We start from the raw sequence: 26,095 nt of genomic DNA on the forward strand, positions 1-26,095 counted from the left end.
ATTAATTACTCCACGTGCTAAATGACTTGTTTCGCTATCATATGCTATCTGTGGGCCCCGACCTCTCATTTTAGACAGCTCCATTGGAAATCTCCATACACCCGGGATACCGGGCCATGCTAAACGAGTACCACCACCGTTAAAGAAACGGGAGATTTTTTTATTGACATGTCCTTCAGCCAATAAGTGTTGATATGGGCGGGTTTCAAGACATTACTTTTTCCGGATTCGAGCAAACACACACACACACACACACGTGTGTAGGAAAACTGGAGTACTTCACTGTGCGTACTCTACTGAATAAGTAGGTAAATCAGATTTCAAAGTTAAATAACAGTTTATGTCAGTATTTTATTTGGCATTCATGTAACGATGCATAGCTTTTCCATGGCTAAGCATGTGTTGGCTCCTTTAGCAAGTCATGTTACGACTTAGGTTATTGTTATGCGCTAATATCTATCGTTAGCTAGCTAGCAACCAAACTACCTAGCCAGTTGATGATGTCAAAAGAAAAATGTGAAATTAAACACGTCTCCTAACCATCTGCCATTTATTTGCAATTCGACAGTTGGATGGAACTGTACCAACAATGCCTTTACATCCTAGTCACAGGGTGAAAAGTTGTTGTTACACTGTTTCAGCAAGGAACCCCGCTAGCTAGCACAGAGTACTTACTGTCTTTGATTATAGCCAACCAGAATAATTATCATGTTATATTTACATTTATACTAACAAGTTACACTGAACAAAAATAAACGCAACATGCAACATTTTAAAATGTTACATATATATTTTTTAAGTCAGTGTTTGCCACAACTCTACCAATAGTTAGTGTAAGAGAAGTGTCTAGTAGTGGTGGGGATGTTGACCTATTCATTCACATGTCCTTGTTATCTTCTCTTGACCCTCAGCTTGTGTCCTATGGCGGATACAGAGCCCATGCTGGTCCCTGCCCCTGGGGGGGAGAAAAGGGCCTGCCCTGCCTTGGAGGATGAGGTGGCCCACAGCACCAAGAGACCCAGAGTCCAGAAGGATGAGAACAACAGAGGAGGACACTCTCACAAGCCAGCCCAGGATGAGGCAGAAGAACCAGAGGGGGAGGAGACAGAGCCACTGGAAGAGGAGGATGGAGAAGGGGCCGGGTTAGGTTCTGGAGAGGCTTTTGCAGAGATGATGAAGCATGGGCTCACAGAGCTGGATGTGGGGATTCTGAAATTTGTCAGTGAACACAAGGGCTTCTCTGGGATCCTCAAGGAGAGGTTTGTACTGATTCCAGTCAGGCTGTAGTGTGATCTGATCCATGGCGTGATGTATATGTGTTGCTGTGTGCATTTCACAATGACAGAAAATCTAATCCTCTTTATTTAGGTACTCTGACTTTGTCGTACATGAGGTCAACAAAGAAGGCAAGACAGTGCAGTTGGATGATCTCTCGGTCCCTGAGGAGGCTGAGGTGAGCTAACAATGTATCAGTAGAACTGTCTTTCGTCTTGCAGTTTTAGAGTGAAACATAATCATTCCTGAAGTTAAAGCTTGACTCCGTAGCCCTTTACACCCGTACCCGTATACGTGATTGAGATGGAAGATTTGAGCACTAATAAGCACCTAAATTGGAACGTTGTGGCTGTACAGTAACATGCTATACGTGACGTCAGAGCTATTCCTCTGCACTTCACAGTGCTGTATGGGTTTTGACTGACAACTGTTCTGAATTTGAGCACCGCGCACAACAAGAAGTTGACCTCATCCCTCCTGGTAATTGGGTATCTTTAGAAAATGTTTTGTCTAAGTAAGAGAAATGCTGTAAATTAAGATGAGATGTTAAGGATTATAGTAAATACATCCTTGACAAGCAAGCCAAACACCCGTGAGTCCCAGTCCCATCTCACTTCAAAATTCATGTCATATACAGTGTCAATATTTATGATTTCTATGTTTGATGTCAACTTACAAGATGAAGTGTCGTCATACCCTGGGTAGTTCTGAACACAATGAGCATATGTTATATTGTGAAGAAAGCACACGCACCTGAATGCACTCACAACTTCTTCCTAGCTGCACCAAATTGCCTTGTGTAAGATCATATTTTATAACTTAGCGAGTCACGTTGGCAAGAGAACAAGCTTAGAAATCATGGCCACCTGACTCAGATTGCAACTTATAATGGGCCGCTTTTGGATTGCGTAAACAACAACAGTAGTTGTGATTTCAGGGATGCAGGTTGTGTTCCAAACAAAACTACAAGTGTGCTTGCTCTAGTTCCTCAGCAGCACAGCTAAGAGAGCTCCAAAAAGTACCTTATAGTTGAAGATTCTTCTTCGAATCATAAAATTGCTTAGGGACAACTGTGCACACTTTGGAGAGATGTGTGTGGCCACCTGAATACACCAGTTAGTCCTGCTTCCCCAACTGTGGATTCCATCTTTAAACTGATGTTGGGTTTGTCTTGTGCTAGGAAGCCAGTGTGGCAGAGCAGCCAGGGTCTGAGGTTTTCACAGAGGAGCAGAAACACCAACTTGAGCAGCTGCAGCTCTTCAAGAAAAAAGAGGACAACGTGTCCATAGAGGTGAATACGCTGACTTTCTAAAAACCCATTAATTAAGTCTGAGAATTTAGTAGTAGTTTGTTATCCACCTTGACCAGTGGGTTTTATATAACGTTGAATAGTTCACCTATCTTGAAAGGTGACCAGTTGCTTCTGGTTGAACACAGATGGAGGATGACACCAAAGAGAAACGAACCCTGGTCCACAAAGCTGTCAAGACCCTGTACCCTGGACTGGAGACCAAGACAGAGGAGCGGGAGGGAAAGAAGTTCATCGTGGCCTACCACGCAGCCGGGCAGAAAGCACTCGCAGGTATAGACAAGAGAATGGGAGATGGGTGTAATGGACCTTTTCTGGGTTTGTATCTCTGGTTTATTTTCGCAGGGTGAAATCTCTGTAACGTCTGTCATAGAACAGAATCAAGTCGCTCTCAAGTTTGTGTCTCTTGCTTCAATAAAGAGTTTACATTTCAGAATGAGGAAAGTTATTGTTGAATGGTTGGAAAGGGTTGTGCTGCATGCCCTTGTTCAGCTTGGCCTCTTTGGTTCTCACTGCATGTGGTTCTGTCTGAGCCGAGTAGCTACTGCCTAGTTAAATAAAATAAAAAATACTGGGTTGGCTAGCGTATGGGATAAAATGCAGGCTGCATGAATGAACAGGTGCATGTGCAATGTCAACACAACAAACCTGCATGATGATACTGCATGAAGATCCTGACCAGGCCCATGGCCTGTGAGAGAGCACATGGATCTTGACTTTTAGGCCCAACAAATCAGCAGAATCTCCTTGACTGGCCTATTTTGAGATCAGTTAAGACATTGACATTATTCAAATCAATAATTTCCTGTGAATTCAGTAGCTTGTGCAAAAAGAGCACGGCATGGTTGTCATCAAATAATTGCTTTGTCATGCCCGTGGCACATGACTTGCTGCACAGAAACGGTTTGACACAACAGCACTCCAAACCTGCATGCTGGTTCGCCACCCCTGTCGGTCTGTCTGCCTAACGGTCCATAAACTTCTTTTATTAACAGTTTTATCGTTTATATTCTATTCCTTTTGCTCTTCTCTGTGTGGACAGAGGACAAAATCGCTGCAGGTAAGAAATCCTTGTCCACACTGCTCAGAAAAAGAGAGAGGTATATGCAATTTAAAGGTTTCAGGAGACTAGTCTAAATGTTGGTAGCCTCACATCTGATCAAATATCATCTGTCATGGCATCATCAGTCTTGCACGATTGTCTTTATGGTAAATAAATAGTCATGACTATTTTCAGGGTGTGATGAACTGTTATCATATTGTTCAGTCTAAGGGAACAGAACCTCAGTTGGTTAGTTTATACTTTAGAGCAATGGGGTATGAGTGTTCAAGTGCAGCATTTAAATTATTCTGACATCTTGGGACATGCAGGATGCTCCCGGCATTATTTGTTAGAGAAGTGGTTAATGCTGTATGTGTTGGGGCCCGTAACGAAGCTGCTTCCACCCAAAAAGATGAAGGCGCCAGGTAGTTTCAGTAACTTATCAAAGGCCTGGACACTGATGAGGATGTATTCTCTGGTGACAGAAGGTGTTAGATATCTGATGTCTCCACGACTTACTCCTGTGTCCCTGGACAGCCCCCAGGAAACACTCCTGGCCTAAGAGCCGTGGGGCCTTCTGCCACTTTGTCCTTTACAAAGAGAACAAGGACACCATGGAGGCCATCAACGTGCTGTCCAAGTTCCTCAGGTAGAACACTTGGTTTTTTTCATAGCATTTCTCACAGGATGTGTAAGAAAAACTGTACAACTCCTGACTGACATTGTGCGTCTGCTTTTCTCTAGGATGAGGCCTAATGTGTTCTCTTACATGGGGACCAAGGACAAGAGAGCCATCACTGTGCAGGAGATTGCAGTTCTCAAGTGAGTGTGGTGGCCTGCCACTCATCAAACTGACAAACATGTAATTAAGTACATTAAGGGCTCTACATCCTCTATGCAATGGAACTGCAACAGATCCAACGGAGGTTTGTCTACGTAGTTCTACATACTTTTGTGATGCAGGATTTTGGGAACCAAGCACAAACGAAGCTCTATTTGACTATGAAATCTCTGTGGAGAGCCTTTACTGTGATTGTTTTCAAATAAAAGGTTGCTTAGATATATATAAATGTTTTTATTTTTTACAAAAATTGATTGTTAGCGAAGATCAATTTCTCAAGCAAGAATTTTACTAGGACTCTCTGGGAGTGGTCTGAGTGAGGGGCCTAATTGGAGGGGTATTTAACCTGAAATGGATCTTATTGCTCTATGAGCTTATACTGCCTGGTGGTTGTCGCCAGACAGGCCAAAACTCCATCCACGCAAAACAAGCAGAAATTTCAGCCACTCTTTTCAAACACCTTTTACACTAAAAAGCATTATCATAATTTTCACACTATTATTCTAGCCTCCTTGTGTGGAATTGTATATAGAACATGGGAAAATCCTGTTTTTGACTGCACTGGGCCTTTATGTTGCCTGTGACTTCAGGGTCACAGCAGAAAGACTGTCTCACCTTAACAAGTGCCTCAATAACTTCAAGCTGGGAAACTTCTGCTACAAGAAACACCCTCTGAAACTGGGGGAACTACGGGGAAATCATTTCACTGTGGTCATCAGGTCAGTGGATACTAGCTGTGTGTGTGATGTCTGTCTTTGCTATAACATTCTTTGTAACTATAACTACTCCCCAATCCCCATTTATTCAAATAGCAACAACTTTTAATCTGCTCAGCGTTGCTGTTTTGTTACTGGCTGGTTGTCTCCCACAGGAACATCACCGGGACAGATGACCAGGTCCAGCAGGCCATGACCTCCCTCAGAGAGACAGGCTTTATCAACTACTACGGCATGCAGCGCTTTGGCACCACTGCCGTGCCCACACACCAGGTTGGCAAGTAAGGACAGACACACACACGTACGCCAGTTGCTGGTGGCACCTTAATTGGGTAGGACGGGCTCATAGTAATGGCTGGTATGAAATATGTGGAATGGTATCAAACACAATACCATTCCAGCCATTATTATGAGCTGGCCCACGGGTATGGGGTAGGCAGGGGATAGGTGATTTGACTGTTGTTGTGTCTGGACCAGAGCCATCCTGCAAGACAACTGGAATGAAGTGATAGATCTGATCCTGAAGCCTCGCCCTGGAGGTAAACAGCCACTCTCCTTCATTTGACTATGTTTTGAATGCTTTTCATGTAATGTCAGACACCAGATGGCCAAAGCATTATTGCAAGATCACGTGTTCGACTTAATTTGCCGTGACCTTTCTCTGCAGCGGAGAAAGGTTACCTAGTGAAGTGTCGTGAGGAGTGGGCCCAGTCCCAGGACCCAGAGGCAGCGCTTAAGAAGCTACCTGTGAAACGCTGTGTGGAGGGACAGCTGCTCCGAGGCCTCTCCATGTACGGCAAGAAGAACATCATCACTGCATTTGCCATGGTGAGCTGAGCCAGCTTTTACAAACTAACTGGCAAATGCACTGTTTTGACTAATCGAGAAGTCATGGGTGACTTGCACACACTTTCCAAACATCATGTACATGATTTATTTATCCATGTGTGTTTCCAATGGATTGTATGTTATTAAATGTTGTAAAAGGTGAGAAACAAACTTGGCCGCACGGGTCCACTGTTGATTTGTTTGATTCATTCAGTCTGTTTTCGTCAGGTTTACGTACAGTGGGTTAACTCCCTGTGTTGGCCCTCATCTTCTAGATCCCTCGTAACAACCGGCTGATGTACATCCACAGCTACCAGAGCTTTATGTGGAACACCATGGTCAGCAGACGCATTGAGGCCTTCGGGCTGAAAGCTGTGGAGGGAGACCTCGTGCTCAGAGGAGGTGGGTCCTATCTTATCTGTCTTGTGCGCCTTCGTGTGGGTGTATTTGGGGACAACTGAGTTTTAAATCCTTTGTTAAATCTGCTGTAGAGGACGAGCACACAGCCTAGAGTGCCTGTCTCACAGATGGCTCTCAAGTGTGATAATCCACGTCGAACAGAGGGCTTCAAGACCACCTGCTAGGCTGGACTGAGTTAGTGTTTATTCTATGTAGGGGCTCAAACCAACTAATGTACACATCCTATACGCCCTCTATCTCCAGGCACTGCGTTCGTGCTGTCTGCAGCCGAGGCAGAGACCCAGTCTATTCAGGACGTGGTGATGCCCCTACCAGGGTTTGATGTCATCTACCCCACTCACCACGGTAAGAGAGCCCTGCATCCTCCTATCCTCCATGTCAGGGCACAGTTCCCACACAACTGCTGTTCTGGTGCCTGTTGTTTGTGGGGGTCGAAGCAGAGCAGGAGAAGAATTTCAATCCCTGGACTACCATATCTCTGGAGTATACTATTCTATTTAGATATGTGTGTGAGGTGTGTGTTTCAGATGTGATTGTGTCCTTTCCTCCTGTTCTGTAACAGTGGGGAAGGGCTACAGGGAGAAGCTGAGTGCAGATAACCTGGACATTGACAACATGAGACACAGGGTGAGGGACTACTCTCTGGCCGGGGCCTACCGACGCATCCTCATCAAACCCAGTGACGTCAGCTGGTCTGTAACAGTCACTATCACCCCTGTATCAAGTAATAGAACAATTTTCTGTCATAGCTAACTAGTAAAGAACTATCTAATAGTATTATGCAAAATGTCGTTACACATTCAAAAGACGTAAAAAGGAGCTGAGGATTTCTTTATTTAATAAAAATTGTGCGTGAATGTGATATGCAGTACCAGTCAAAAGTTTGTACACCTACTCATTCAAGGGTTTTCTTTATTTTTTATTATTTTCTACATTGTAGAATAATGGTGAAGTCATCAAAACTATGAAACACATATGGAATCATGTAGTAACCAAAAAAAGTGTTAAACGAATCAAAATATATTTGAGATTCTTCAAAGTAGCCACCCTTCGCCTTGATGACAGCTTTGCACACACTTGGCATTCTCTCAACCTGGTTTACCTGGACTGCTTTTCCAACAGTCTTGAAGGAGTTCCCACATATGCTAAGTGCTTGTTGGCTGCTTTTTCTTCACTTTGCGGTCCAACTCATCCCAAACCATCTCAATTGGATTGAGGATGTCCTCATTCAGAGCCAGTTTCATCATAGCACTTGATAGTTTTTGTGACTGCACTTGAAGAAACTTGACATTTTCCATTAAAATAATGGACTGTTTTTCTTTACTTATTTGAGCTGTTCTGATTGGCTCAACTGATTCCACAAATGAACAAGGCACACCTGTTAATTGAAATGCATTCCAGGTGACTACCTCATGAAGCTGGTTCAGAGGGAAGAATCTCAAATGTAAAATATATTTTGATTTAACACTTTTTTGGCTTACTACATGATTTATGTGTGTTATTTCATAGTTTACATGTCTTGACTTGTATTCTACAATGTAAATAATAAAGAAAAACCCTGGAATGAGTAGGTGTTAACTTTTGACTGGTACTATGTGTTTTAGTTATTTATTAGGGCAACAGGTAGCTTGGAGGTTCGAGCGTTGGGCCAGTAACTGAAAGGTTGCTAGTTTAAATCCCGAGCCAACAAGGTGACGGTTTTCAATGTGCCCTTGAGTAAGGAACTTAACCCTAATTTGCTCCTTGGTCGCCACTGATAATGGCTGACCCTGGCTGTGACCCCGCTCGCCACGGGTGTCTCGGGGATTTGGGATATGCAAAAAACACATGTCCTATTTACATGTATATAATACACACTTGTACATGAGTGATAATGGACAAATATATAAGCACCCACCTAATAATTATTGAGGCTTTTGTTAAATGCACTTCAAGTACATTTTTTGATAATCTGTCCTCAATTTCTTCAGGTACGATGTTGAGTTGTATTTCTTGTATCGTCTCCTTGTGTAGGGAGGTGATTAACTATGATGACCCTCGCATCTCTCTGGTTCACACGGATGTGGAGAAACTAGAGGACCAACCTCCTCCGGTCTTCAACAAAGGTCTGTTCTAGCTTCATGTTGCTGTACATTGATCACTTGTGTTCCTCCTCAACTTGGCTTGGAGTAGAGAAAAACAAAGAATTATTGACAGCCCTCTTTCTGGTGAAGTTTCTGCCTCACTCTTTTTTTCTTCATCATCCCTCCTCTCTTCTCTTCCTCCCACCTCCAGAGGGGAAGTACAGGGCTTTGAGGATGGAGTTCTCTCTGCCTCCCTCCACCTATGCCACCATGGCCATCAGAGAGGTGCTCAAGATGGACACCAGCATCAAGAACCAGACCCAGCTCAACACCATCTGGCTCAACTAACACAACACAGAACAACATTTTACTGAGCTGTATCCAGCGATGTCGAACGTTGCAGATAGAAATTGAATGAATAGAGCTGACACGAGTCCCCTATTCGATATGACGATCATATCTTGTCTACGCGATACATTTCTATCTGAACCTTCTGTATTGTTACTTTCTCCTCAATAGGCCCTTTAAATACATATAGGCCTAAACTACTGGGCTGTTTTTACAGGCTGCAGAGCAGTCCATACTGTATGTGCGAGTATCTGTCGACTGGGAGTGTGTTTGGTACTTTGCCAAGCCAAAAGTCATTCCTCAAGGTGTGTCATAGTGATGTAAATCATCATAGCCACCCACACAACCAAGAGCAACATCTCTGTTGTTATTTCCTTTTCTTTTATCAGGAGGTTTTAGTGTCTCTGCACTGGTGGGGTTCAGAGAGATGATTTTGAAATGAGTGATGTGCTGCCTAAGCACTTACAGGTGACGTCTAGGAGTTTCTCAGTAACCCATGGGGGTGTTCTGAGGTAGGGCTGCGACGATGAACCTAAAATGATTGATACGGCCACTTGTGCATGCAGCATTTTGCTGATACCTTTCACTACCATAACAGTAGTATGGGTGATGGCTACAACAAACTAGTAGTGGGTGATGGCTACAACTAATATGGGTGATGGCTACAACAAACTAGTAGTAATACTAAACAGTGGTGCACATTACTGTTCTAATCGTAGTGTTCTATGTATTGTTATCGTATCAATTCGGGCAATCTATAGCAATATCTATTCTCTGGAACTCTGGTAGAAAGATTTCCTCTTTAAGGGCCACCACCTCGACTCTCACCCACTTCCCCAAAGACAGATACAAAAACTTGACGCCCCTGCTACTTCCCACAGGACTAAAATGAACTGTCTCTGATTGTACGGAATTATCGTTTGCTTTTTTTAACTAAAATGTTTATTTTTAATTTATTTTTTAAACAAGCTTCTTTTTTTTTACAGAGCGAGAATTGAAATGTTGAGTGAAGACTGTTGGAGAAGGTTTGTTTCATCAGACATTTGAGATACAGCATTCTGTTCCAGCCTGTGCCACTTTCAGAGTATCATGACGCCTATAGTAACTATTCAGCCCAAGAAGATCAGTCCTATGAATTACAGCTCCATCGTCAAAAAATGGGAGCATCTACTGTCATAAAACTAATGTTGCTTGACTAAAACACTTTTATTAAATAGACATTGACATGTATAGTAGTGTTGTGCTTTGGGGCACTTATTTCTGGTTGGTGGCAGTAAAGATGCATCTTGGCAATGATAGATCAGTGTTCTGTTTTGGGTTCCAGTCGGCACTGAGACAATGCCCCGGTTGCTGCTGGTCATGGCAGGTGCTGTGGAGCTTACCGTCTGGCAGGGTGGCTCTTGCCAGCTGGCAGTAGTTATTGTAGTGATTGCCTGCTATCAGTGCCATGTCTCCAATCTGTGTTTGACAGAATCCAGTCACCAGCCAGTTACCCTGGTATACTGAGAAGGATCTCATGCAGTTTTACTTAATTGTCTGTTATGTCATGCTCGGAAAACAAATCTCTGTAACGGAGCACTTCAGATTTGTTTATATATTTGAATCTTGTGTTAGTATGATTTTCTTCCATATCCTCCTAGCACATTATTTTCTAGCAGGACTGGTGTAACCTTGTGAGTGACCACCATATTTTCATTTTTTTTTTTTTACATGGCCTAAGTAAGATATTATACCAATTCATATCACAAGGGAGAGAAGTTTTGACATTTACTTCAACATTTTTTTTTACCTCAACATCTGCACGTCACACTTTATTATTGAATTTCATTAACAAAATTCAAAATGTGTAAATGTCCACATTCCTTGGTATGAAAACCAATCAAAACTGTCCTGTGGTCAGGTGACACAAACATCTCTAATAAATACACAATAAATGTGTTCCTCTAAATCCAATATAAAGTTGTATTGCTCTGCAGTGTGTTTTACAGGTACAGCTTTTTTACATTTTACATTCCCCCAACTCTGCTTTAAAGTTGTGTTCCTGTCCTTCTGGCATTGAAGTCCTTACAACTCTGCTTTAAAGAGATCTGGAACTGCTTTGATTTATGAGCAGATGACCCGCTACAAATTCCTATGTGATTCTCCATCCTTATTGTACATTATGTTATTCTATGCACACTGCAGTATGGATAAGTCTACTTCTAACCGCTGAGATGAAATGGGCTATCTATAATTATCTTTATTGTCCCAATTGAGATGTGTAGTGGTCAGGATAAAAACAACAAAACAATATATATATATATATTTTTTTTTAAACACGACTGAAACTGCCAGAAGCAGTGGCTAGCTAAGTTGTCGGGTATCTTGGTCAACTGTAGGACATCTACCACTGGTGGACAGTGATGACTGGGAAAGTGAGGAACAGTATGGCTCTGGTCAGGTGGGTCTGAAGGGACAGGGACAGAATGTGAGGTGAGCTGTTGTAACTTTTCAAGGGATATGTTCTGTGTTGCACTGTGATGTTATGCCTTTCATAGACTCCTGTTATGTCTGCACCCTAACACAAGGCCATTGTGTTCTGGAACTGTTGCTTGTATGAAATAACTTGCGTAAATAATATGATTGTGTTATCACCTCCCACTATATAAGGGACATGGAACCATTTACTCCTGAGTTCTTCCCTGTGAAATCAGATCTCCCTCCCCTGCAGTTGCTTGATTAAAGTTATTATACAATTTAATACTCTCTGCCTTAATCTTTGGATTACATTTTCCACAATAATAATAGGTTAATATAATTTTGGGTGTAAAAAACAAACAATAGCGTGTACAATGTATTCTCAGAGGAATGCACTTACAATTCCTAATTAAACAATTGTTTCCAAAGTGGTCCTTGATTTATATAAAGAGATTAGCCCTCAGCTGTTATATTTACAATGCCCGTCGAGGTGTCATGGACTTCATGTATGTCAGTTAACAGTATCTGGTAGTTGGTATTCTCTCCCTCCTCTCTATCAGACACCACAGTCTGGCAACGGCTTCTGTGTTTTTACAACATAAGCCATCGCTGCCCACTATGCCAAGAAACACTACAATGTCAAGAGGTGAGCAGGACCTGGATAGAACCCACTCCTAATGGATTCCAGTGTATGCCTTTGAAAATAGAATTAGAAATAGAATAGGAGAATGTGTGGTGTTTTTCTAAGAGTGCTGTTGTTTTTCCCAGGATGTTGATAGTGGCCTGGGACGTGCATCACGGACAGCTTCCAGTTCTTTTCAGAGTCTTTTCTTTATCCTAACTGGACTTTTTGGCTGCTAATCCATCTTGACTGACACCCCTCTTTGTCTCCCATTTGTGCTCTACTTCTCCTAGCACCGCTATGAGCACCAAGGCTTCTGGCCCAATCTGAGGGAGTCCGACTATGACAGTGTGGGCAAAGAGAAGGGCGCTGGCTTCAACAGCAACTTAACCTGGAACAAGGTCAATGCCATAGAAGTAGAATTCTAGAAGTCATTTCAATTCTAAGAAGCCCTTGTTTCTTCCTCAGTAGCATTATGCCTTCAGTTTTCATTTTATCTCTTGAGTGGTTACAGGTGAGGAAGGAGAACAGTGATTACCTTTCCGTCTTCCATGAACTCGCATCTGAGGTGAGGCATTCTCCTGCATCTGCTGCACTCACAAAACATGTCTGATGATCAATCTCAAATGATGACTGAATTAAATCAATGCTCTTTGTTTCAGTTCAGCCCAGGTTTGGTATTTGTGCTGACTTTGACTCTGCCATTGGAGACCCAGAGGTAAGGCATTTAACCTTTCGATGAATAACCAATCGAGTGTGGAGGGATTGTCATTTTATTGTAATGAATGTCTTTCATGTTTTGTCCCAGTGTCATGTGTGAAACCTCAGACATCTTTGCCCACCAGACCCACCTCCCGATGTCCCTGGCTGGGGGGGAAACTGTACAGTCCTGGAGGTGACTGTCACTCATAGACTGTGATATTTAACAGTGTCACTCTCTTGACCTCACTAGCCCAATCAGTGTGCCAGACCGTCCAAACCTTACTTGGAGATCCTGCCCCCCCAAACAACAGAACTGAACGGCCCATGTGAGAGATTGGCTAGGTTCTCAATCAAGCCATTTCTTCAACTTTAAAACTGCTATAACATAAGTACCACTTATAAGTAGGATGCTAGACTGTAAGTCGCTCTGGAGAAGAGCATCTGCTCAATGACAAAAATGTAAATGTGAAAATAATGTAGCTTGTACCGTTACAGGTGGGTTTTAATCAGATTTATAGCTGAAAAGCTTCTCTCGCAAGAAACACGGCTGACTGGTGTAACAACAGAAATCTTAGAAAGTCGAAAGTGCTCATGGAAGACCTTTAAGGTTTCTCGAAACACAACAAAGTCAAGGAGAGTAGACGGTCTGTCCCTTCCACTTTTCTCTCTCCTATCAAGAAGCAGCTTGGTTTGATGAACCTCATGTTTGAGGTCCTCTAAATCTGACTCAGCAAAGGCAAACGGGCTCCTCATTCAAGAATGTTGTATTCTTTGGGTTGAGAGACTGGACCCCTTAAATTATCTCGCAATTCTTCTTTGAAAACGCCTCTGTAACTCAGCTGTGAGACTGTCAAGCACCTGATAATAGATAGATCTTTGGAAGCTCTCAACATCACTTTGGTCACAATTTTTCTCTGCTACAGTGCTCATCATCAATGAGTCGTGAAATCTTAAGCTGTTTTTGCAGAGCACTGAAAAATAAGTGTACAATCTCTTTCCATAGTTCTCCAAAGTAACCCTCACTTCTGTAGTCCTGTAATGTGTTTATAAGGGCACCTACTAGATCCTCAGCCCTTGCTAGGTCAAGAGAGCTTGATTGGAGCATGTCAGAAAGACATTTGGCATCACCAAGCACTTTACAAAAAGTAACCAAAAGCTCTATGAAATGTAAATCTATCTGAGAAAGAAGGCCCCTTGCCTCCACTGATTTATCACCACCATTTTCAAGTGTGATATCCTGAAGCACTCTCAGAACTGCTGGAAGCCTGTCCCTCAGATTACGGCATACCTGCATGCCCACCTTACATCAGTAAGTCTCCGTAGTTCCCTGGGCTGCTGCTGTAGATGCATCTCTTTCTGAACTGCAAGCCACTTGAGATGAGCATATGAGCCAGATACAAAGTTATAAAGCTTCTGCAGGAGAGTAAAAAAGTTAGCTGCCTCGGGCACTGATTTTACAGCATCGACAAGAACCAAATTCAAACACTGTGCATTACGGTGCACATAAAATGCTAATCTCACGCTGTTTTTAATCTGTGCAGACACACCGGAATGCATACCGCTCATGACGGATGCACCGTCATAGCCTTGCCCCACAAGATTATTTCTGTAGTCCAGACCATGTTTTTCAAGGCAATCAATTATAATTTATGAGACCTGCTGCATCTAAGCTTTCAGCTGATCTAAAGTGTAAAACTTTTGTGGATGGCCCCGTTGTAATAGTACCTCACAACTAAAGACATTTGTTATTTTTCCTTAAATCTTTGGTTTCAATCTGCAATTACACTAAAAACGTCACTTTCTTTTGCTTCTCCTGTTATTTCACTTTGTACCATCTCAGCTAAAAACTGGATATATCACTTTCATCTTTGCTTCTCCTGTTATTTCACTTTGTACCATCTCAGCTAAGCCCCCAAGGACTTCGTTCTGGATATTTCACTTTGTACCATCTCAGCTAAGCCCTCAAGGACTTTGTTCTGGATATTTCACTTTGTACCATCTCAGCTAAGCCCCCAAGGACTTTGTTCTGGATATTTCACTTTGTACCATCTCAGCTAAGCCCTCAAGGACTTCGTTCTGGATATTTCACTTTGTACCATCTCAGCTAAGCCCCCAAGGACTTCGTTCTGGATATTTCACTTTGTACCATCTCAGCTAAGCCCTCAAGGACTTTGTTCTGGATATTTCACTTTGTACCATCTCAGCTAAGCCCCCAAGGACTTTGTTCTGGATATTTCACTTTGTACCATCTCAGCTAAGCCCCCAAGGACTTTGTTCTGGATATTTCACTTTGTACCATCTCAGCTAAGCCCCCAAGGACTTCGTTCTGGATATTTCACTTTGTACCATCTCAGCTAAGCCCTCAGGAGGACTTCTCAGCTTCTGGATATTTCACTTTGTACCATCTCAGCTAAGCCCTCAAGGACTTCGTTCTGGATATTTCACTTTGTACCATCTCAGCTAAGCCCTCAAGGACTTCGTTCTGGATATTTCACTTTGTACCATCTCAGCTAAGCCCTCAAGGACTTCGTTCTGGATTTGGTGGCTTGTGTACTTAACATTGCCAATCAAGTCTCATTGCAAAGGGTCTGAATTCCTATCTAAATATGGTATTTCTGTTTTTAATTTTTAATACATTTGCAAACATTTCTAAAAACCTATTTTCACTTTCTCATTATGGGGTATTGTGTGTAGATTGATGCAGGGAAAAATGCATTTAATCCATTTTAGAATAAGGATGTAACGTAAGAAAATGTGAAAAGTCAAGGGGTCTGAACATTCCGAATGCATTGTACAATATGCCTCTGTTGCTGGGTAACAGCAACTCAAACTGTTGGTTGACTGTTGACACTTGACCTTCGGTGACGATTGTACTTGTCTTTGCCTCTTTCTGACTGGGGTGATTCTCAGTGACTGGGGGTTACAACTGGGGGTTACGGAAGCTCATTAAGGGTGACTTCTGGGGGACTCACTGTGACTGAGTGACTTTTGGTGGATGAGGAAATGAAAGAGCAACGTGCAGAGGACAACCCCCTGTGTCTTAATTCCACTCATCGTCTGAATCATTCTTATGATCCAAGCTGAGTGTACACTAGTACACAGGAGAAGTGTACTCTGTGTGTTGGATGTTTGTGTAGAGTGTTGCACTCTCAAATGTGGATGATGATATGTACTACTTCTATGTGTACCAGTTGTAGCCCTATGGCTTCGCCGTTGAGTGTGTTCTTCCAATGTCTTTCTTAGAAGAGAATGCTGAGAGGAACATGCTGAACCCAACTTCCAGAGAATCCTCCATTGAAAGATCTTCAGAGGGTAGGTGACTTATCCACATCTCTCAGTAGTGTGTATCTCTTTATTTTGAGAACATACTCTGATGCTAAAGGATGTTGCTGTGTCCAGGTGTTAATAGACTGGATCAACAATGAGCTGGAGGAGGACAGGATCATCTTCAAAGACTTGGAGGAGGATTGCTATGATGGACAGGTGCTCTAGAATTTATTTGGTAAGGAATAATTTGTTTGGACTCTGTGTAGTGTCTGTGGCTGAGCTTGGTGTTTTTCTGATGAACTAATATAATATTTTGATGCTAGCAACATCACTGTTTTCACAGTTTCTTTGATTCTGATAAATGGTGTAAGTGTTTAGGGTGAGTGTTTATAAAGCATTTGCAGTGTGTAGGTGTGTTTTGTGTTTATTATGATGCTCTGAGCGACTGCTTTATAAGTCCCTGTGTGTCTCTTCTCTGCTGGTGACAGTGAAGCTGTCGGGTCGGAAGCTAAATGTGGCTGAGGTGACCCAGTCAGAGAGAAGACAGAAGTAGATGCTCCAAACGGTACTGGAGTCTGTCAACCAGCTGCTCAGGCCTTACGGCTGGTCCATTGTGTAGAGCATTGACTGTGAGTTGTATTTTACAGTCTAAGACCAAACATTGATAGGTGCCATTCAATTGCCAGTCCGAGTGGCTAACACAACATTTAACACACTTAATAATATATTCTGTATTGTGAGCAGTTTTCATTGATATCATGCTAACAAAGTATCTAATAAAAATAATAATTTTACCATTAAATTTACCTCTAGAAAGCACTTAATTAAAAAACATTTGACCTTAGTCACAATTTAAACCTGGTGAATGCTGACAGCTCCCTCTGCTGGCCCCCTCCTCCATCCACAGCTATCCATACCAAGAACCCGGTGGCCATACTGTACCTGCTGGTGACTCTGGTCATGCACTATCTGTCCCCCATCAGATTGTCTAAACAGATGTCTGTACAGGTGGTGGTGGTCAAGGTGAGGAGACACAACACATCTATTATCTGTCCCCCATCAGATTGTCTAAACAGATGTCTGTACAGGTGGTGGTGGTCAAGGTGAGGAGACACAACACATCTATTATCTGTCCCCCATCAGATTGTCTAAACAGATGTCTGTACAGGTGGTGGTGGTCAAGGTGAGGAGACACAACACATCTATTATCTGTCCCCCATCAGATTGTCTAAACAGATGTCTGTACAGGTGGTGGTGGTCAAGGTGAGGAGACACAACACATCTATTATCTGTCCCCCATCAGATTGTCTAAACAGATGTCTGTACAGGTGGTGGTGGTCAAGGTGAGGAGACACAACACATCTATTATCTGTCCCCCATCAGATTGTCTAAACAGATGTCTGTACAGGTGGTGGTGGTCAAGGTGAGGAGACACAACACATCTATTATCTGTTGCACATCATGATTGTAAATGAGAACTTGTTTTCAACTGGCCTACCTGGTTAAATAAAGGTGAAATAAAAGAATAAATGATGATGACTCATTGGGAGAATCTCAATTGCATTCATCCTCACATCCTCGATTGGGAGGGACCTCTGGCTTTCTCATCCAATGGGTTTTGAGGAGACGTGGAGAGAGGACTTAATTCAGATTCTTCCACTGACCTGTATACATTGTTTAGTTTGTTTTCGAAAAGGGAGGGCGTACTGCAGACGTCATGTGACCAAGGAGCTGACGAGCACTACAGAGTAAGTACTATTCAGTTTTTGTTAGGTTTCTTTTTGGGGGGGAGAGGGGGGATCCTTATTGTGTACGTAGGTATGACAATAACATTTCTGTTTTCTATTGTTTTTTCTAGAATGATGATAGGTAGATTTATTTTTCCCCTTTTTTTTTACTGCATCTCAGAAAGGGATGCATTTGACACACTCTTGGATCACACACCTGACAAGCTCAATGTTATGAGGGAGGTCAAATATTTGAAGAGAGATTTAAACATGCGTTCCTTTACACTTTAGGGGTTGGTGGCTTAAGTTGCGCAATAGGGGTAAGATCAGCCAACCTTGTTTCTAGGAAACCACACACAGAATTAATCATTTGACCAGGAAGCGGTCATCATTTCATGGAGTCTGTGAAGGAAGAAACCACATGAAAACTGATTAAACTTTCTAGCTCTCCCTGTAGATTTTGCAGTGACCTAGTGTCCCCATGAGTGACAGAAGATTACCAACCCCTACGCTCTGTACTTTCCACTGGGCCGCTGAGCTAGGCTGAAAAACCTGCATTTTGGAGCTGCCTCACTCAAGAAAGCAACAAATAGACCATGTTTGTATGCAGCTTTGTTAATAACTCAATACATTTTTTTAAAACTTTGTTTGCAAACTGATATGTGACACGTCTTAGTGCTAAAATAACAAGCAAGTAAATATTACTATAATACTTTTTTTGCTAAACAGATGGGGCTCTGCCCTGGTGGGGTTCATAACAGGTGGGGCTCTGTCCTGGTGGGGTTCATAACAGGTGGGGCTCTGCCCTGGTGGGGTTCATAACAGGTGGGGCTCTGTCCTGGTGGGGTTCATAACGGGTGGGGCTCTGCCCTGGTGGGGTTCATAACAGGTGGGGCTCTGTCTTGGTGGGGTTCATAACTGGCCCTGAATGATGGGTCACCACTGCTTCTTCCATATCCTCATGTGTTGCCAATGTTTGACAACCCAAGTTTGCTGATGGTGTTTATCTGGTTCTGCTGATGGGACTGCTGGAGGACTACTTTGTCCCCCTCTACAGCTTCTTCCTCACACTGGAAAACTTTGAGCAGAAGGTAGGTAGGACTTGTAGAAGTGGTGTTTCTCTGTGAGAGGTGGGCATGTAGAAGTGGTGTTTCTCTGTGAGCGGTGGACTTGTAGAAGTGGTGTTTCTCTGTGAGAGGTGGGCATGTAGAAGTGGTGTTTCTCTGTGAGAGGTGGGCATGTAGAAGTGGTGTTTCTCTGTGAGAGGTGGGCATGTAGAAGTGGTGTTTCTCTGTGATAGGTGGGCATGTAGAAGTGGTGTTTCTCTGTGAGAGGTGGACTTGTCGAAGTGGTGTTTCTCTGTGAGAGGTGGACTTGTAGAAGTGGTGTTTCTCTGTGAGAGGTGGGCATGTAGAAGTGGTGTTTCTCTGTGAGAGGTGGACTTGTCGAAGTGGTGTTTCTCTGTGAGAGGTGGACTTGTCGAAGTGGTGTTTCTTTGGTCGACCGCTAGCAGGTTCATCTTGTTCATTCTCTCCCCTGGTTCCCCTCAGGTCCACAATGTGGCGTTTGCCTTTGAGCTGATGCAGGACGGAGGCCTGAAGAAACCCAAAGCCAAACCAGACGGTACAGTACTGACACAATATATAACATCAGTGTTTCCCAAACTAGGGGTTGCGACCCCATGTGTTTTTGCCTGATTTAAAAATGGGGTTGTGAGAGAAAATGTGCAATGATGTTCTTTTCTACACAGAATATCATGCAACATTATTGCCTGATGATCTTCTGAACATCCCAATACCTTTCTGATGCATTTCAGACACTTCAAACTATACTTCCTTCAGATGGAAATACTGTCAAAAGTACTATCAGACTGATTTGTAATAGATTGTAATAACCCCAATTAAAAAAGTAAACATTGGCTGTAATTGTTTTTACAAAGTTTGGGAACCCCTCCATTAGATGAACAGGGAGAGCGGTAACACATGGGGAATGCAGGCAGTGAACTTTCAATAGAAGAGGGAAGCTTTCTGAATGTAGACTGTCATCGGAATGCTCATGATGCTTGAGTATCTTTAATGTCTTAGCTGTCCAGTAGGTGGAGCTCTTTTCTCACTTTAGATACTTGAACATTGATGTAAGTCTAAGCCAGCATGTGACCCAAACACACCCAACCTCACTCACCCTGCCAGCTTTTGTCTTCCTGAATATAAAGTCTCACAGGATGAATTGTCAAAAGAAAAGTGTATATTTTTATGTTTGTATACCAATATTACCCAGAATCAGTCAAGCAGCATGAGCTTTTCTTTGTGTTTGTGATTTTCCCTCTCAGAGAGAAGTTTATTTTTGTTTTCAATAAATAATGAATTACTTATTTTGTGTGCATTGTTTGGTTATAGACATTGTGAACCTGAACTTGAAGTCCACCTTGAGGGTGTTGTACAACATTTTGACCAAATACAAGAACTCTGAGTGACGTCTGCCTGCCAGACACAGTCGCACGCAGTCACACACACAGCTACAGTGTGAGGAGAATGAAGGCACTGTGCTTGTGCCCACTTTGACCCTAAACAATGATTGAACCCACGAGAAATAGACTAAATTCACCCCTCGTATCAGTGCCGTGGGACTTACAGATACCCCCGAGGACTGGCCTGAAGAGACAGATGGTTTGTTTTTAATCTCCCCCAATGTCAGTATTTAATTCCTCCTTTATGCTAACCACAACCCATACTCCAGCACCCTTATGTTTTAATACTCAGTCAACACTGGGGAATGTATTATGCAGTTGGAAAACATGGACAGCAAATTATCCAGCATTAAAAACAAAAATATCACTGAAAGTGTTGAGTCTGTGGACCAATATAGACAGTGGAACAGTGTTAAATTAACACTGAAAGTGTTGAGTCTGTGGACCAATATACACAGTGGAACAGTGTTAAATTAACACTGAAAGTGTTGAGTCTGTGGACCAATATACACAGTGGAACAGTGTTAAATTAACACTGAAAGTGTTGAGTCTGTGGACCAATATAGACAGTGGAACAGTGTTAAATTAACACTGAAAGTGTTGAGTCTGTGGACCAATATAGACAGTGGAACAGTGTTAAATTAACACTGAAAGTGTTGAGTCTGTGGACCAATATACACAGAGGAACAGTGTTAAATTAACACTGAAAGTGTTGAGTCTGTGGACCAATATACACAGAGGAACAGTGTTAAATTAACACACTGTTTTGCGTAAAACCTTGTTCAAATATTTCTCAGTTACTTGTAATTTCAAGTAAATTTGAGTTACCACCCATGATTGTATTTGTTGGTGACAGAGATATGGTTGTTGCATTCATCCATTTTCAGTCCTATGAATTTAATCAAGTGAGATCCTAAGTGAGTATGTATCATAAAAAATAAGCTTTTTAACAAAATATAATAAGTATTACACAAGGCCTATTTTTACCCTAATCCATGGGCCAGAAACTCATACAAATCACTTTGAACCAAAACCATCATTATCACATTTCCCAGAATTTTTTTTCTTTACAGGGTACCATTACAGTTGCAAGTGTTTGTACCCCTTTAGGAACAAATCAAACCCTTTTTTTGTGTAATACAATGGCCTGAAACTCACGCAGCGTGTTCATTTAAAACTGTTCTAACGTCTATATGGGTCCACAGACTCAACAATTTCAATGTTGATTTAACACTCTGTGTTCATTTTGTTAGTTTTTTTACACTGGAGAATTTGCTGTGTGGGTGTGTATTTTCTGCAAAAAGCCTCTACTGCTTTATAAGAAGATATTTGTGTCAAATGCTGTATGTTTTATCTCAAAGCTTTATACAGTATATTATTATTGATGTACTTCTATTGTATCTATCCTGCCAATTACTGGAATGAATTGCATAAATCACTGAAGCTGGGGACTTATATCTCCCTCTCAAACAATAAGCATCACCTGTCAGAGCAGCTTACCAATCACTGTACCTGTACACAGCCCATCTGTGAATAGCACACCCAACTACCTCATCCCCATATTGTTATTTATTATTTTGCTCTTTAGCACCCCAGTAGCTCTACTTACACATCATCATCTCCACATATATCATTCCAGTGTTAATGCTAAATTGTAATTATTTCGCCTCTATGGCCTATTTATTGACTTACCTCCCTAATCTAACTACATTTGCACAGACTGTACATAGATTGTTCTATTGTGTTGTTGACTGTAAGTTTGTTTATCCTGTAACTCTGTGTTATTGTTTTTGTCGCACTGATTTTCTTTATCTTGGTCAGGTCGCAGTTGTAGATGAGAACTTGTTCTCAATTGCCTTACCTGGTTAAATAAAGGTGGGGAAAACAATGTAAAAGATAAATGAATTGTAACAGTGCTATTTTAGTATTCTCTGACTGACTATATGGACAGGTTCAAGCCATATTTCTTGATGCCGACCCTGTTGCCTTTCACCTTATGTGCAATATTATTTATTCTCCTTCTGTACCACAGAGCATCATTGTGTTGATCTGCCCTTCAGATGAGCGAGAGAGAGCGAAAGAGAGCGAGAGAGAGCTGAATGTACAGGAGTCCACTCATGCATTTTAGACCATGGGTAAATTATTAAGTGGTCAAGTCTGGATCGCCAGGAGACAGGCTGTTCAATGGAAACAACTCGCCTCCCTTCTTGTGTGTATCTGCCTGGACGTGTCTGTCTATCAAGAAATACATGTTTGAATTCAGAGAGCCGGTGAATGTGTTTAATTATACACTTCACACCAGTGGAGGTTGCTGAGGGGAGGACGGCTCATAATAATGTCTGGAACGGAGCGAATGGAATGGCGTCAAACATATGGGAACCATGTATATGATACCATTGCACTGATTCCACTCCAGTCATTACCACAAGCCCGTCCTCCCCAATTAAGGTGCCACCAGCCTCCTGTGCTTCACACATGTACGGTAGCTTTCTTTGTCTTCAGAAGTGTGGCGGAGATTGGAACTCACAACACAAGCCTTCTGGTTTTGGTTTAGCCAAAGGAATGATGGGGTTTATTTTAGGACTGTCTTTATTTTCTTGTCTATGGTAACCATGACTACTACTCCTTTTCCCTTTTTTCCCTTTCCTCTTCGGGTTGATGGAGTGTGTGTGTTTCCTCTGCTCCTCTGACGTAGAGATGGTGCACATGCAGTGTGTTGTCTTTTCTCTCTCTGTATATGATTGAGGAGAGCTGGAGGACAGACTACAGCCATGATACAGCCACTGGGCACAGGCGTCAATTCAACGTCTATTCCACGTTGTTTCAATGCAATTTCATTGAAATGATGTGTAAACAATGTTGATTCAACCAGTGTGTGCCCTGTGGGATGTTTGTTTTGGCCTCCTGTGGTATGGTTGCCACTTCTATTAGGTGAAGTGACCTCACTTTCACCTCTAAGTAGTTGTCTCTATCCAAATGCTCTAAACTATAAGTCTGGACCACTTGGCTTCATATACATGGCCTCTCCTCAGAACACACTATGTGTAACAAAACAGAGGTTTACTTCTGCTTACTTCTTCCCTTCCACATCCTCTCATTTCTCTTTTGACTGTTTTCAGTCCTTCATTCTGACCTTCTGTTTCTCACAAATTGTTATTTTTGGCCCTGAATTGTATGAAGACTGTTTGTGCTGCTCTCCTGTAACACGTTTCTGAAGAAGTGCTTGTCAGATTGGGTGTATTTTGCTCTGTCGCAATGCTATTTTGATTGATTCAGTGTTGACATTAGTCAGGAAGCAGAGTACAACAGTGTTATTTCCTTATTCTATCTGTTTGCTGCTACTGCTCTGAAGGTATGATTATTCATTTAGCCTTTTGTTGTCAACCTCAGACAGAGAAGAGTACATCACAAAGACAGATATGGGACAGTGAAGCTACACTCTAGTCTCAGGAAGACACTTTGACATATTGTTGGTCACATTAAATCCCAGTCAGGTTAGTGTAGAGTCAGGATGCATTCCTCTGAGTTTGATGTTGTGTGTTGTTTTGGGGCCCAGAATCCCCAAAAAGCATTCAGAGGGACATGATGTTATGGGGTTATAGCCATTTTGCTCTATTCATGCTATTTGTGTGTGCTCTGCTTTGTGTGTGCTCTGCTTTGTGTGTGCTCTGCTTTGTGTGTCCTCTGCTTTGTCTGTGCTCTGCTTTGTGTGTGCTCTGCTTTGTGTGTGCTCTGCTTTGTGTGTGCTCTGCTTTGTGTGTCCTCTGCTTTGTGTGTCCTCTGCTTTGTGTGTCCTCTGCTTTGTGTGTCCTCTGCTTTGTGTGTGCTCTGCTTTGTGTGTCCTCTGCTTTGTGTGTCCTCTGCTTTGTGTGTCCTCTGCTTTGTGTGTGCTCTGCTTTGTGTGTGCTCAGTGCGCAGAAGTGCACTCACAGAGGAGGAAGTGATCAAATCAGATACTGAAGTTTGAAGTGGTCCCTTACATGAATTGAATATAATTGAATTTAACTATTCCTGAACTATTATTTGAAGTGTAGGCTACACTGATACCAGGTACAGTCACTTGATATCTTGCTCAGCAGAGGGGATACTGAGGATTTTCCTGATATGTAGAAGGGGAAAGACCCTGAAGTCTACATTCAGCTGTATTCCAGCTCACGTCATCTTTTGGATATCATATTTTCCCTCCAAAATGGTTGTTAAGTAGTGTGCTTCTCAACTTAAAATGTATGTGTTGAAACAGGTGAGTGGAAAAACATTGTTCAGCCAACATCTTTGAAAGATCCCAAAGTTGAAAGTCATAAGATTGACCCTTGTTTTACATTTCACTCCCCACCACCAGCCAAGTTATTCTCGTCAAATGATCATCCATCATCAAAGCCAAATGATAGCACATTATTATACTACTACCAATGATAACACATGATTATACTACTATACCAATGATAACACATGATTATACTACTATACCAATGATAACACATGATTATACTACTATACCAATGATAACACATTATTATACTACTATACCAAATATGACACATGATTATACTACTATACCAATGATAACACATTATTATACTGATTATACATTATTATACTACTATACCAATGATAACACATGATTATACTACTATACCAATGATAACACATTATTATACTACTATACCAATGATAACACATGATTATACTACTATACCTATGATAACACATTATTATACTACTATACTCATGATAGCACATTATTATACTACTATACCAATGGTAACACATGATTATGCTGCTATACCAATGATAACACATTATTATACTACCATGCCAATGATAACACATGATTATACTACTATACCAACGCTAACACATTATTATACTACTATACCAACGATAACACATTATACTACTATACCAATGATTGCACATTACTATAATACTATAACAATGATAGCACATTATACTATAATACCAATGATTGCACATTACTATAATACTATAACAATGATAGCACATTATACTATAATACCAATGATAACACATTATTATACTACTATGCCAATGATAACACATTATTATACTACTATACCAATTATAGCACATTATTCTAATACTATACCAATGATAGCACATTATTATAATACTATACCAATGATAACACATTATTATACTACTATAATGATAGCATTATTATACATTACCAATGATATATTATATACTATACCAATGATAACACATTATTATACTACATGATTATGCCATACCAATGATAACACATTATTATACTACTATACCAATGATAACACATTATTATACTACTATACCAATGATATGATTATGCTGCTATACCAATGATAACACATTATTATACTACTATAATGATAGCACATTATTATACTACTATACCAATGATAACACATGATTATTATACAATGATACATTATTATACTACTATACCAATGATAACACATGATTATACTACTATACCAATGATAACACATGATTATACTACTATACCAATGATAACACATTATTATACTACTATACATGCCATGATAACACATTATTATACTACTATACCAATGATAACACATTATACTTATACAATGATACATTACTATAATATACAATGATCATGATAATACATGATTATGCTATACTACTATACCAATGATAACACATTATTATACTACCATGCCAATGATAACACATGATTATACTACCAATGATATACCAACGCTAACACATTATTATACTACTATACCAACGATAACACATTATACTACTATACCAATGATAGCACATTATTATACTACTACCAATGATAACACATGATTATACTACTATACCAATGATAACACATGATTATACTACTATACCAATGATAACACATGATTATACTACTATACCAATGATAACACATTATTATACTACTATACCAATGATAACACATTATTATACTACTATACTCATGATAACACATTATTATACTACTATACCAATGATAACACATGATTATGCTG

At 41.3% G+C, this 26,095-nt stretch overlaps 1 protein-coding gene and 1 pseudogene across 3 annotated transcripts; both read left to right on the top strand.

Moving 5' to 3' along the window:
• The first annotated feature begins 194 nt into the window (after positions 1–194).
• Positions 195–10,721, top strand: LOC124037647 (pseudouridylate synthase 7 homolog). Of its 3 annotated transcripts, none has more exons than XM_046352571.1 (17): positions 195–304; positions 912–1,259; positions 1,369–1,453; positions 2,456–2,566; positions 2,713–2,857; positions 3,627–3,644; positions 4,164–4,275; positions 4,371–4,448; positions 5,058–5,186; positions 5,339–5,464; positions 5,661–5,722; positions 5,851–6,011; positions 6,287–6,413; positions 6,675–6,776; positions 6,994–7,123; positions 8,445–8,536; positions 8,706–10,721. In XM_046352571.1, the coding sequence occupies exons 1-17, from the start codon at positions 195–197 to the stop codon at positions 8,840–8,842; spliced, it is 2,073 nt and encodes a 690-aa protein (XP_046208527.1). In that variant the 3' UTR covers positions 8,843–10,721. The 3 variants fall into 3 exon arrangements, with proteins under 3 accessions (XP_046208527.1, XP_046208528.1, XP_046208529.1); XM_046352573.1 differs by having other exon boundaries at positions 203–308; XM_046352572.1 differs by lacking the exon at positions 3,627–3,644.
• On the top strand, positions 10,181–20,090 carry LOC124037404 (annotated as a pseudogene).
• The last annotated feature ends 6,005 nt before the right edge of the window (positions 20,091–26,095 follow it).

This window comes from Oncorhynchus gorbuscha, linkage group LG06 (assembly GCF_021184085.1).
Source record: "Oncorhynchus gorbuscha isolate QuinsamMale2020 ecotype Even-year linkage group LG06, OgorEven_v1.0, whole genome shotgun sequence".
Taxonomy (NCBI): Eukaryota; Metazoa; Chordata; class Actinopteri; order Salmoniformes; family Salmonidae; genus Oncorhynchus; species Oncorhynchus gorbuscha.

Bases quoted from the DNA above. Each gene is read 5' to 3' on its own strand.
- LOC124037647 (XM_046352571.1), top strand. From the start codon at position 195: ATGGGCGGGTTTCAAGACATTACTTTTTCCGGATTCGAGCAAACACAC. The intron at 4,449-5,057 runs GTGAGTGTGGTG...CTGTGACTTCAG, and splicing joins CAGGAGATTGCAGTTCTCAA to GGTCACAGCAGAAAGACTGT. The intron at 5,465-5,660 runs GTAAGGACAGAC...TGTCTGGACCAG, and splicing joins CCCACACACCAGGTTGGCAA to AGCCATCCTGCAAGACAACT.